The sequence below is a fragment of the Aptenodytes forsteri genome, unplaced genomic scaffold (genome assembly GCF_000699145.1).
Source record: "Aptenodytes forsteri isolate BGI_AS27 unplaced genomic scaffold, ASM69914v1 Scaffold485, whole genome shotgun sequence".
Taxonomy (NCBI): domain Eukaryota; kingdom Metazoa; phylum Chordata; class Aves; order Sphenisciformes; family Spheniscidae; genus Aptenodytes; species Aptenodytes forsteri.
In genome coordinates this window covers 22,319-36,436 of record NW_008795525.1, presented here as the reverse complement: position 1 = coordinate 36,436, position 14,118 = coordinate 22,319, and the positions used below count along the sequence as shown (strand labels likewise).

At 41.5% G+C, this 14,118-nt stretch overlaps 1 protein-coding gene across 1 annotated transcript in view; it reads left to right on the top strand.

Moving 5' to 3' along the window:
* Window positions 1–14,118, top strand: part of LCMT2 (leucine carboxyl methyltransferase 2) — a 41,527-nt gene that overhangs the window by 14,228 nt on the left and 13,181 nt on the right. Inside the window, exons 2-9 of the mRNA XM_009281986.1 lie at window positions 1,583–1,664; window positions 2,000–2,180; window positions 4,601–4,757; window positions 5,205–5,394; window positions 5,821–5,928; window positions 8,001–8,091; window positions 10,288–10,545; window positions 11,445–11,675. Of these exons, the coding sequence (XP_009280261.1) occupies window positions 1,583–1,664; window positions 2,000–2,180; window positions 4,601–4,757; window positions 5,205–5,394; window positions 5,821–5,928; window positions 8,001–8,091; window positions 10,288–10,545; window positions 11,445–11,675 (1,298 nt within the window). The remainder of the gene's footprint in view (window positions 1–1,582; window positions 1,665–1,999; window positions 2,181–4,600; window positions 4,758–5,204; window positions 5,395–5,820; window positions 5,929–8,000; window positions 8,092–10,287; window positions 10,546–11,444; window positions 11,676–14,118) is intronic.

Sequence of the window (14,118 nt, the reverse complement as noted above, 5' to 3'; positions counted from 1 at the left end):
GCTGCTGCGCGGGGCCCTTGGCTCCTGTAGCTGTCGAGCCCCAGTGCCTGCGCTGGCGGGTCGCACCCGGCACGCGTGGGACTCGCAGCCTCCCTTCTCTCAGGCTGCAGAAGGGCCCTAGTGATTCCCCAGGCCCCTTGAGTTGTCCCTTCTGTTTAAGGCACAGCTTTTTAAAATGGTTTTTAAGGAAAGTACGCATAGTGACAGAGTGGCAACTTGCAGAGCACAGTGTCTCAGTCATGTAACCTTTTTAGACTGTTAGTATAATTTCACATGGCTTATGGGCAAAAATTGAAAGCTTTGTCTTGAGTAAAATATGTCACCGGACTGGTTCCTAACTCCAGTACTCAATGCTGCTGAAAACTACTTTAGATAAGATCTGAAAACTAACGTACTAACAGTGTTAGCACCTCAGTAGTTTTCTCATTAATTCTCAAGAACATTACAATTTCAGTAAGGTATTTGATGGCTCAGGTAAACAAGATTATCTTTTGAATCAATAGTGTCTGACCACTGGGTCTTCTCTGGAGCTTTGCAGGACATAAGCGTGAATGTTTTGATGTGTATGTGTAGAGGGTTCTATGCTGATATGGTAGCGGAGTTTAGCTAATATGAGGCTAATAGTTTAATGCAATCAAAATGACTGTGAAAGGAGTTTCCTTCAGGGGGAAAAAAAAAAGTGGTATTCAAGCAGAAGCTTGCAGGCCTATGAAGACGAGTATTGCTCATCAGGTCAGGAAGCTGAGCCTGTGTTGACTTGTCACATGACACTGGCATGCCAAACTAAAATTCATAGAAAGAGTTATGTATTGCAGTTGTCAACACTGTCATCATGAATTTTGGGACATCTTAGAATATCTAGTAAAATCTTTAGTCCCTGTGAGGCATGGGGATGATAACATGCTTGTTAAAGGGGGTGATAGGAACTGGTAAGCCTGTTGGGGACACAATGAAACTAACTAAAAGAGAATGCCAAGGAAAAAGAGGCAGCAGTCCCTGCCAGACTTGGCAAATGGTAAACACTTTCCAGGAGTTAGACTTACTTAGTTCCATTCATTCAAAAAACAGAGAATGAAATTCCTTTCCTGACTTTGCTTCTCTTCCCTTCTTTGTTCCTCTCTCACTGCATTTGCACACTGTCATTCATTTTGTTATACCCAGTAGCCCCTTGTAGGTAAACAAGTTAATTTCATATTGTTATGGCATCTGATTTGGGGCAGGAACTCAGGTATTGGCCACCCACATTGCAGGGGAGCATCCTAACTGTCTGGATTCATACTTTTTCATCCAGTGAATATTTATTTATGCAAAACGGAACAGGTCCAGCTAGGATATCTACACATTTTCTCCGGATTATCCTTAGTCTTGTTGGATAATACACTTACTGAATACAGGAGATCTGTATTTATTAATAAGCTCCAGATGCGACAAAATCATCAGACATCTCCCAGTGCAGGTCTATAAATGTGGGGTTATTGGGTAGAATCTGAGAGAGAAAAAATCAGGTTTTTGAAACGGAGGATGCCAGTGCTGGAGACATAGGGTTCCTGGACAGTGATTACAACTGAATTTCATTCCACAGGGGTTATTACATCCGTGCCCGTGCTGTAGATCACTGTGTTCAAGACTTCCTGCTGAAGACCCAAAGCCACCCTAGGACACAGGTGCATTTTCTTTGTCTGGGTGTACTGGCAGTTTCCACTGTATGTGTGAAAACTCTTTTTGGTATCTTGGCACTGCAGTAGCTTATTAGTGCATCTGTTATGATCCATTCCCAGAAGAGCACAGAGAATCTGCCTGGCACTACTGTGGCTGTCCATTTGTTACTTTGACAGAATTGTCTGGGAGGGGGCAGTACCTACACAAAATTCTTCTACCTCTTGTAGGAGATTGCCTGATTTTGTCACTCTACAGATGATGTTACTGAATATTTTTCACACCTAGATGCTCAGGATGCTGCTAGAGTTGAGTATAACTTTTTCTGATGCTTTCTCTGCAGATCTTGTCTTTAGGTGCTGGTTTTGACTCCTTATACTTCCGTTTGAAGGACATGGGTCTTCTGCATCACACTGTGGTATATGAGGTGGATTTCCCAAATGTGGCATGCCAAAAAGCTACTCTGATCAAAAGAATTAAAGAGTTGTCAGCACTGGTGGGAGATATTGGAGGGGAAGGATTAGGTATGATATTTATGGAAGGTTTTCTAGATACTAAATGTTTAGAAGAAGCAAACATAGCTTCAGCCTTTAAAAAGTGAGATATGATGGTCCAGGAACTACGAAGTTGTAGATGAAAAGCATGTTCATTTTCTGAATGAAAATGATATCTGTTCATATATCTGTTCCATATCTGGAACAAATAAATCATTCATAAGCATTGGGAGATTACAAGAAGATGTATAGCTGTCAGGAGCAGATTGTATCAAACCAAGTTCAGTTTCTTTCTGTTACAATTTCTGAAGTACTGTGTCCAGCTTTGGGCTTACTAGTACAAAGGCAGTGGCAAACTGCAGTGTGTCCAGTGAGAGGTCATGAGAATGATAAAGTGGTGGAGCACATGACATATGAGGGGAGGCTGAGAGACCAGGGTTTGTTCAGCCTTAAAAAGAGGAGGTTGTGAGGGAGGGAGTCGTACTGCAGTCTTCAACTACCTAGTGGGAGAGTGTAGAAAAGATGGAGCCAGACTTTTCTTGGAGGCATGAAGCAAATAGTCAAGGGGCAGTGGTTGCAAGTTGCAACGAAGGAAATTCCACTTATGTATAATGAAAATGGTTTTTTTTTTCTGCCATGTGAGTAGTTAAAAACGGGAACAGATTGGTGGTGGAATCTCCAGCCTTAGAGATAGTTAGAGCTTGACTAACTTGACTGGACAAAGGCTTGAGCAACCAGGTACGGGTAACTCTGCTGTGAGCAAGGAGTTGGACTAGATGATCTTCAAAGGCCCCTTTCAACTGAAATCATACTGTGATTTATGGGCTATATGGGTAGGAGAGAAGGTATGACTCTTAGGTGTCTTGACTGTAATAAAATATTAGTTACTATGTTACCTGACTTTTTTTTGCCTCTCCAAGGCAGGAAAAAATGAGCCTTATGAAACTACTGTAGAATATAAGCAGAGCTGGAAGGATTATTATGCCAGCTAAGTACTAAGGGGCAGTTCAGTGGCAAAACGGAGGAATGTAAAGTATAGGGTTCACTAGAGGTTTCTCCTGCATCTGATTTCCTTCAAGGTTTCCATTAATGTTCTAGATGATATGCTGTAGAAGGTGAAAACGTAATAAACCAGCAGGAAACTGGGAGAGTTGCAATATGGTGGATGAGAGTAGGATTTTGACAAAGTACGTGAATGGTCTGGAAAATGTGGAATGAAATAAAATAGGGACATATGTAAGCCAGTACGTTTAGACTGTAATAATAAATTTAAATACAGATGGAAGACAGCTACAGAGCTAGGTGCAGAGCACAAGACCCTGGCTCCTGTGAGCAGTTGAACAAGTCTTAATGAGTAGCTCTTCCATGACCGTGTTCAGTTTCCTCTTGAATCCATTCACGTTTTTAATATCGGCAGCATCCTGTGGCAAAGAATTCTGTCCATACCAATAATCTTCAAGTACTTCAACTAAAAGGCAGGTGTGAAAAGAGTTGGGAATACCTTATTCTCTGTGTCCACAGGGCAGGAAGTGATGGATAGACAAGTTAGTTGTTAGAAGAAATTAACAGGGAACGCTGGGATGGGCTTCTGAAGAAGGCCATTTTGCCTCCAGTAATGGATGCCTTTGAGAACAGTGTATATTAACAGTTCTCAGGACAGGTATAATTGTTGGATTGCACTGGTACGGAGACATAGAGTAGGTGATTTCTAAAGGTACTTTTCAGTTTGCTTTGTTTATTATTTGGTTTTGGTTGAAACAGGTCAACAAGCTATAGCTTATGATATTCTTATGGAGTACAGAGGTATGCCGTGATAATGCTTGCAAATCATAAATTGGAACCTATTTCTGAGAATGGTGATCTGTGAGACTAGTCCTGGTGTTTGCAGAGAGCTAGCATGTGCTGGTTCAGGATTCAATGCCATTTTACAGAAATTAAATCTATTTAAAAAACAAACCAACCAACCCAAAAAACTTGAGAATAGTTTTATGGTTGGGAAGCAAACCATTCAAATTCTATCAAAGCAATGGTACTTTCTTAGCCTAAACTGAAGGGTCTATAAATGAGAGCCTTTAAGATTTGATTCTGAATTACAGTGGTTCTATAAAAATGTTGTTAAAGTAAATATGATAGAAGTTTTGTTGTTATAGGAAATGTGATAATTCTATGAGAAATCTGTAAGTGGAATTTGCATTAGGAATAATGGAGTAGGTGAAATTTGCATTAGGAATAATGGAGTTTTAGATCTGCATTTAATGGGTCGCTTCTTGACACTATCCCTTTATGGTTCATTTAGTGATGGGGATTTTCTTGTACATGTCCCAAAGAAATTGAGTTGATGGGCACAGCCTTATGAGTGATTGCCTGTGGGGTTGATTTTCCTGTTTGTCCCTTTTGGTCTCAGTATTGCATCAGCACTGCAGTGAGATTGTATAATTTTTGTCTCCCAGGAGTCATTACCTTTTCTGGAGAGGATTATAAATTACTGGGATTGGATTTATCAGAGCTGTCTGAGCTGGAGAGAGCCCTGGAGGAAGCAGGAATGGACAATGAAATCCCCACCCTCTTCATAGCAGAGGTGGTGCTCACCTACATGGAAAATAGCAGGTCAGTTGAGTTATCCTCTGTTAGCTAGGTGGTAAAATAAAAAGAATGAGCTTCTTTGTATGTACGTCACCTGGGGCTGGGAGACCTGCTGCCTTATAACTAAAGCCTCAGGAATTCTGTGGAAGTCCCAAACAGCTCCTTACATCATAATTTTGATGGGGTAATTGATGTCCACATGACATCCTAAAAGGGAGGAAGAAAAGAAGAAGAAGAAAAACCTCGAAGGAGTGATTTTGAGTTTTTTGTTCTTCTCATCCCCTGAATTCTCTGCACAGATGGGGGAGGAGATGTTCATAAGTCCCCAGCCCAGTATTCTTTTTTGTGTATTACCTCTGGCAGGATGCCTTAATAGCATGCTTTATGGTGTTGCAGGAGGATATATTGCATCTGCCATATGATAGGTGGGCTCTCAATTATTTAATTTCTTATGCACAATCTGCCTGACAGGTCAGATGCCTTGATTCAGTGGGCAGCAGAGCATTTCTCTCAGGCATGCTTTCTGCTGTATGAGCAGATGCACCCAGAGGACCCCTTTGGATGTGTCATGCAGCAGCATTTTAGTCAGCTGAACTCTGCACTTCATTCTTTGGCACAGTACCCTGATTGTGAGGCACAGCAGAGACGCTTTTTTGAAAAGGTAAGTACCTGCAGCTCTAGGGCACGCATGAAGCATGATTTACCTGGGAAAGATTGTAACATTAAATAATTTGGAAGTCATCAGCTGTGTCAGTTATGGGTTGAAGCAAACAGGGTCAAAGCTGAGACACTGCCTTCTCTAGTAGCATGACTAGTCATTTGAAGGTCCTTCCAAACAACTTGCAGCCTACTTTCTGGTATGGGATTAAGGCAAGATGGGTTCCTCTGAGACTTTTGATATAATAAATTAAGTTCTTAAGAGCTTTACAGGTAAGAGATCTATCCTCACCAGATTCTGAGCTGCAGTTGTTCCAGCTAGACAGTCTTAAAGGCTTATGCAGGTGTTTAATTTAGGATCTTTGTTTTCTTGTGGGACGTGAGTCTCTGTCCTTCCAGAGGTAATAATTTTGAGGGATTTCTGTTTTAGGGCTGGACTGAGTGCAGTGTCATGGATATGAATGAGTTTTTCACCCGTTGTACTCCAGAAGATGAGCAGCAAAGAGTGCAGGCTCTGGAGCCTTTTGATGAATACGAGGTAACCCTCCTTTATTCTGAATACCAGTGACCTGGCTTTGATATGATAAGGTGTCTGCAATTTCTTATGGTCACAGTTCAGTACAAGAGCTGCTGAGGCATAGGTATTCATGTAGGCAGAAAGGATCTTGAATCAGACTTAGTTAATGCAGAGCCCGCAGGAAGCTCCATGTGAAGCTGGGGCAAGTAACATTGGAAGAAGACTGTCTTTGGTGTTAGAAAAGCTTGTTCCTCCTCAGTGAGCGGTCTCTCAGGGAGACAGTCTTAGCATAGCAAACTAGCTGGTGGTATAAAAGATGTTGTAGATGCTAAAAGTTTGCATGGGTTCAAGGGGCAATTATTTTAATAAAAGAGAAATCCCTTGAGGATTACTGAATACATAAAAATACACCTGATGTGAGGTTCCTGACTGCAAACAGTTGGAAAACAGTTGCAAAACATTCCTGGGGGAAGTAGATGCACTTGTCCTGCTCTCTTGCATTTCCATAGGCTATTACTGTTTGTCATTGTTGGATACAGGTTACTAGTTTCAGATACTTTTTGGTCTGACTTTGTACAGCCATTCCTATATTAATGATTGAAATTTAACTATGACTCTATTCTTCGCCATTTTTATGTTAACTGCTGGTGAAGTTTGTGACTATTTGAAGTCTACAAGAGAAGTCAAAGATACTAAGTAACTTCGAGATAAATATCCTGTAGGATACTTACTAGAAGTTTCCCTTTCAATTTTGTGGTTCTCTGTTTATAATTCTCTCTAGAAATCTAACAGCCTGCAGTATGAAAACAGTTTAATGTGCTTGCATTTATTTTGCCAGCATGCAGGATCTGCTCTGCTACATGAATGCAAAAGTGATGACTGAAAGATGCTGGCAGATTTGCAAAGTGGCGTAGAAATGTCTACAAGAATTATTGTAGATCAAGGCAATTGCTCATACAGTGAGAAAGTAAAGACTTTTTATCGTTTTCCTTATAGAGGAGGTTAATATGTACACAAGTCCAAGCTGAAAAATGTGCATAGGAGTAAGATATGTGATAACAGAGAGCTCTACAATTAGCCTTTGAGATAAAGATAAAGTAAGATCCAGGTCTTACTGGAAACAAGCTTGATCGAATTAGGTAAGAAATGTAAAACACACACTTAGTGCTGAGGGTGACTAATTTTTAGAATAATTTGCCTAGGGACAAATAGTGGATTCTTCCATTTTCAGCATTTACATTAATTTTTGGATATCACTTTTCAAAAGATGCTTTTTACTTCTGCTAGAAGTTGGGGCAATGATGCTAATATTGTGGTTTCTTGTGCCTTTTAAATTCATGTTTATGCCTTCTAATCATTTAGTTGGCTGAATATATCCCATCCCATGGGAATGAACATACTCAATTCCCTAATGTCCATAAAAGCCAGGGTGAACTCTAGTATTGCTGCTGACTTCCTGTACAGTCCTCTTGCTTGTGCTTCTGCCTCTGAGTGATTCCAAGGCCATACTGGAAATCATATTTATGTATTACCAGCCAGCAGAGACCATGTTGCACCTTCGAACATTTGTGATTTCTTTGGGATCACTTATATTCCATGACCTTTAAGAAACCTTAATCCCTCTGGTATACAGCCCTCACTCTATTCTATGATCAGAACTGGGAAGCATAAAGGGAAGCTGATTCAAAAAAAAAAAAAAAAAGTTCCTCATGCAACGTATAAGTAAGCTATGGAACTCCTTGCCACAGCATGTTACAGATGATAAAAGTTTATGTGAGTTCAAAGAGCAACTGGATAGGTTCATGGATGAGAAATTCATCAAGGATAGTTCAATACAAAGACACAGCTTCCTGCTTAGAAAATCCCTGAGCTGTAAATGTTTGAATGTTGGGGTAAGGAAGGTATTTACACACTTGCTCTTTCTCAGATTCGACTTTAGTCTTCTGACTTTGGCCACTGTTGGAAACAATACTAGGCTAGGTTGGTCTTTGATTTGATCACCCTGGCCATTCTGAGATCTTTACTACTGCTTGCTCTAAGATTTTGAGGGGGATTGTTTGTTTTTGGTTTTTTTTTCTTTGGCCTTGCTACAGGAATGGCATCTGAAATGTTCTCATTACTTTGTCTTGACTGCATCAAAGGGGATGGAATCTCCCTGGACTCCATTGTTATCCAATATGACAGGTACATACTGACTAGTTTTCGTAGTATTCCTTTATCTCATGCAGGCTTCTCTGAGAGATTTTAGGAGACAGTAAAACCCTGGAAGGAATAGATGGGATGCTGCCTTCTGAGTAGCTTTCTCCATCTTTCTAACAATGGTTCTGCTGTCCATAGCGAGGTCAAGGCCACGTCCTGACTCTGGTGGTTCTGATCAGTTTCATTCTTTCAGTTTATTGAACCTTCCAGTCTGAACAGCTCTTCCTTCTGTTTATACATGGGGCCCTCCAGTGCATGGCTGCAATGCCAGTCTAGCCTGCTCCTCCTCCTATTTTTGGGATCCTACAGACTCTCCCTTTTCAATTTATTCCCGCTTGCCTCCGTACATGGCTCTGAGCCATTCTATCCTTCCAACGCCAAAAGGTTAATGTTTCACTTACTGCACTATCAAAGTATTGTCCAGCAGAGCACTCAGGAGCGTGTCATGAAGTTTATGCTTTGTTTTGTTATCCACTGTGTGTGGAATTGTACATGTAGTATTTCTGTTTCTGAAATGCTTTTAAATCTGTATGTTGCTTTTTTTAGATAGGAGAAGAGTGGTACAGCTGGGGAAAAGCCAAGACCAAGACTGTGTTTCCATGATAAAAAGGACTTGGCAGCAGTAGCAGTCCAAGAAATTCCTCCTTTTGGCTGCTTGCTTCCTTTTTCAGGGTGGAAAGCAGAAGGTTATTTTTAACCTGTTTCAAATCATTACTAGTCTTCACTAGTTCACAGTATAGCACCACAAGTAGTGCTCTCTGCAGTTGAAAGTCGAAATCTGTGTTCTAGAGAGCAGGAAAAGCAGCTGGAAAAAGATAAGGCAGGATGGCATTCCTTAAGCCAACAAGGCCACTGAATGCATTGTGTTGTATCTTGATTAGATCTGAAAACGTGTAGTGAAATCGAAGCTAAATGAATGTGGGTGTGGTTAAATATACTGTGTGATTGTCACTGGTCCTTATGTTAAAACCTTAAAGGCTCCTAAACGTGTAGGATCTATCCTTCAGTAAAAAAAATAAATTTGACATTTGCTTAACTGACATTAATACAGTGAAGACACTTCATTCATTAGAGACAGGAATAGGGTCTTTCTGCTGCTGTCTCTGTTGTATTGAAAACTGATAGCAAGAGCCTTCCAAGTCTGGTAAATTATCCATGCTTAGATATTTTTTACTGGGAATGGCAAAAGGTATGTCTCAAATACCAGTATGTGCCCCCAACTATCCTCTCAAATAGATTTGGGTCCCAAGTACTAAATCTTCCAAACAGAGCACGGTAAGTATATTTTCTGAAATGAAAAAAAAACTCAGTCTTAAAAAGATCCATCTGTAGGCAGACATTTAAGCCCAAGGAGATGAAATTTTTTACTTCATCAAACAGTAGAAAGTAGGTTCTTTTACTAAACAATGTTCAGTACAGGCAATTTTTCTGGGTATGGCATACAGAAAATAGACTGAGAGCTGCTTCTCCTCCATCTCATCATGTCTTATAACACAAGAATAAGGCACTTGATTAAAACAAAGATGACACAAATTCAAAACTGATTAAAAGAAAACAATTTGTACAATGCGTAGGTGAGCTAGAGTCCTGTGTTGAAAGCTTGTTTCATACTAAGTGATATAGTATTTAGAGAGAAGATACTTAGATAACTGAAAATATTCTCTTACAGTAGCACCATTGGAATTAACAGAGACTTTGTCATGCTTTAGAACTTTATTTCAATGCTTTTGTGAAGGTAGGATCAAAATCTAGCAAGAAACTTTGAAATCCAGCTTCCAGGTGTTTGTCCTTTTTCTGCTGTTCTTTGCTATTTAAGTAGCCAAATATTGTCTTCATCAGAAAGGTACTCCTTTTGAAGGTATTGTGGTGATTCCTATCTTGCTACAGCAGTTCAGGACACTGCAGTCTCTTAGTCCGTCTTACCTCCACCCCGTTAAAGCAGTCTCAGAACTGTGTCAGGAGTTGAGGGAGCAGTAAGCAGAAGTTGAAAGTTGGCACAGTGATAGTTTAAACCATTACAGCTTGATTTCTAGAGTATGTCAGATTGTCTGTGTGCTCTGTCAACTTGCTTCACTATTTTTTCTTCTTGAAAAGCTGAACAGACTTGCTTAATGTCTCATTTAAAATGTAGTCCTTGGTTCTTGTTTGTGCATAAGTTCTGTGGTTCTCTTCGGCTTACAGTTCCTCATTGTGATGGTCCTGTCAGGATGGCTGGGAGTATCACTGCAGTAGAGTGTGCAACGCACTCTGAAATTTCTGGCCTGCGACGTTACGGTCACCACTCTGTTCTTATAAAACCCAATGTGATTCTCACCACTGGAGGCTTTGGGGAGGAGGATGGACAGCACTGCCGTATGAGAAATTTTCATGTGCTAATTAAGCATGCAGGCTACTGGAAAGCTGGCTGTGTGAAAAAGGAAAATCCTGATACAAGATGGGGTGAGTTCCCATACTGATGGCAAGTGTAAGGAAGACGTTCTTGTGCTAACAATGAAATAATGTCTAGTGGAAAAGTGATGTCACAGCACAATTATGCTGGCAGTCAAAGAGATCTGAAGGTTTTGAATGCTAAGTGCTGGGTCCTGCACTCGGGTCATAACAACCCCATGCAACGCTATAGGCTTGGGGAAGAGTGGCTGGAAAGCTGACCAGTGGAAAAGGACCTGGGGGTATTGGTCGACAGCCAGCTGAACATGATCCGGCAGTGTGCCCAGGCGGCCAAGAAGCCCAATAGCATCCTGGCCTGTATCAGAAATAAGTGTGGCCAGCAGGAGTAGGGAAGTGATTGTCCCTTTGTACTTGGCACTGCTGAGGCCGCACCTCGAATACTGTGTTCAGTTTTGGGCCCCTCACTACAAGAAAGTGAGGGGTCTGGAGAACAAGTCTTATGAGGAGCGGCTGAGGGAACTGGGGTTGTTTAGCCTGGAGAAAAGGACGCTCAGGGGAGACTGTATCACTCTCTACAACTACCTGAGAGGAAGCTGTAGCGAGGTGAGTGTCGGTCTCTTCTCCCAAGTAACAAGTGATAGGACAAGAGGAAACGGCCTCAAGTTGTGCCAGGGGAGGATTGGATTGGATATTAGGAAAAAATTCTTCACTGAAAGGGTTATCAAGCATTGGAACAGGCTGCCCAGGGAAGTGCTGAAGTCACCATCCCTGGAGATGTGCCAAGTAGACATGGCGCTTAGGGAGATGGTTTAGTGGTGGACTTGGCAGTGTTAGGTTTATGGGTGGACTCAATGATCTTAGAGGTCTTTTCCAACCTAAATGATTCTATGATTCTGTAAATTTCATGGGAGAAAGATCGGTGTGAACCATGATGTTTTGTATCTCTACAGATGAGCGGTTGTACCATACTGTGTCATGTCTCTCGAGCAGTCTGGCCCTGGTGGTAGGAGGACGAACATCCCCATCAAGTGCAGGCTTGGGAATGTTGTGGCTAAAGTTCCCTGAAACCTCTAATGCGTCGGACCCAGGTGACATTACAGTGGAGCTTGTAAGTCTGCAGCCTCCTGCTGAGCCAGCTGCTTTGCGTTGGAGACACAGTACAACTGAAGTAATATTCAAAGGTAAAAAGCCTGGAAAGAGTGGAAATGGCTGTAGGTATGCAGAGGTATACAAATTGGAGAATATATGGGGCAGTCCTGTCCAGACAGTGAGGTCTAAAAGGCAAATTGTCATCATACAGCCTTACTTTTTATGTAGTACAGGCTATACAGTCAATGTTGGTGTGTTGTGTTCCTTTGAAACAATAGCTTTTGGCTGAACATTTTGGAAAGAATATGATCTTGATAGATTCATCATCACTTTAGAGAATCCAATTACATTTTGTAAAGATTTTGTTCCAGTGGTGATTTTTTTTCCCGGGCTTAAAGACTTAAGGCTTAAACTTCATTTGAATGTATTTTTTGTATCATATCTACCCAGTTCTTGTGCCTTTTTTGTTTGTCAAGTCCAAAAGTATTTGTGAGAGGCTTTACTAAATCTGACAAAAGGGAAAGACTGAGCAGTCTCAGCTGAGTTTCCTGACCTGAGCAACTGAATTGGTTGATATAACAATTGAGCAGGATTTCAATTATCTATGCCATTAATACATGGTTGATTCGTTACAGAACCTATACAACAGATACATAATATATTGTGATAATGACTTTTATTATAGATGAGCTGCAATCTTGTTAGTTTTCTAGATGCAGGGCAGGAATCAAAAAATATATGATTGTATAGTGCCGAAAAAAGCTCGTAATGCATTTTTGAAAGTGCTACAATATATACTTGCAACTACAATTTGGTTGGTTCCCCTCTCACAAACACACCTTTCCACAAATGAAAAGACTCATTTTCAGCTGTTCCTGTTTAAGGTGCAGGATGTGACCAGACAGGCATACTGACCAGCAACCTGTTTACATGTGACTAGCCCTTTTTATCCTTTTATCCCTCTGTCTTCCTGTGTTTGTACCTCCCCAAATCACCTAAATCCATCCTTTTTCCTGCCTCTGGTTCCTCTCCTGAGCATCCCATAATAATCTTATTTTGCATAATCTTATGCAAACCCCAAATGCTCTTCCCCTGCATCTTATAATGTGTCCCATACCCCTAGGCAGTACCCCTTCAAAGGTGCTCCAGAGAGTTGCTCCTTTTCACTCATTTTGATGGGTTTCACAGCTGGACAATGGGGCTGACAGTTCTCCTGGGACAGCCCTGGGAGGAGCTAGATTGTCTGATTCTACAAGCATGTAATTGGGGTTCTCTTGCCTGCACACCTGCCACTGCCTCTCTGTGCTCCTCTTGTGCATGAGGAAATGAGCCTTTTACAGCTTGATTGCTCTTCTGGGATGGGTCTGGAAGTAGCTGAGGCAGGATATTATTTGGGTTCCCCCACCTTGTTTTGCCTCTGTGCTCCTCTGTGCATGTGCAGGTGAGCTTTTTAGGATGTAACCTAGCACTGCTAGTAAGTGAGGCTTTGTAATGGTAAACAGATGCTTAAAAGAAAAGCAAAACAAGTGTTAAGAATTCTTAGTGTTAAGAATTAGTAGTAAAGGAACAAAAAACAGAATGGAGAATACTGTTCTGCCATTATGTAAATCAGAATCATAGACTCGTTTGGGTTGGAAGGGACCTTTAAAGATCATCTAGTTCCAACCCCCTGCCGTGGGCAGGGACATCTTCCACTAGATCAGGTTGCTCAAAGCCCCATCCAACCTGACCTTGAACACTTCCAGGGGTGGGGCATCCACAACTTCTCTGGGCAGCCTGCTCCAGTGTCTCACCACCCTTATAGTAAAGAATTTCTTCCTAATATCTAATCTAAATCTACCCTCTTTTAACTTAAAACCATTACCCCTTGTCCTGTCACTACAGGCCCTGGTAAAAAGTCTCTCAGTCTTTCTTGTAAGCCCCCTCTAAGTATTGAAAGGCTGCAGTAAGGTCTCCCCAAAGCCTTCTCTTCTCCAGGCTAAACAATTCCAACTCTTTCAGACTTTCCTTATAGGAGAGGTGTTCCAGCCCTCTGATAACTTCATGAACTTCTTTTGATGCAGCCCAGGATACGATTGGCTTTCTGGGCTGCAAGTGCACATTGCTGGCTCATATCTAATTTTTCATCTACCAGTATCCCCAAGTCCTTCTCTGCAGGGCTGTTCTTAATCCATTCATCATCCAGTCTGTATTGATACTGGGGATTGCACCGACCCAGGTGCAGGACCTTGCACTTGGCTTTGTTGAACTTCATGAGGTTCATATTGGCCTACTTCTCAAGCCTGTCAGTAGAAAAGAAATTAAAGGAAATTAAATTAAATTAAAAGAGAAATTAAATTAAATTAAAAGAAACAACGCCAGGAGGCCTGCATGGATGAACAAGGAGCTCCTGGACAAACTCAAGCACAAAAAGGAAGCCTACAGAGGGTGGAAGCAAGGACAGGTAGCCTGGGAGGAATACAGAGGAATTGTCCGAGCAGCCAGGGATCAGGTTAGGAAAGCTAAAGCCCTGATAGAATTAAATCTGGCCAGGGA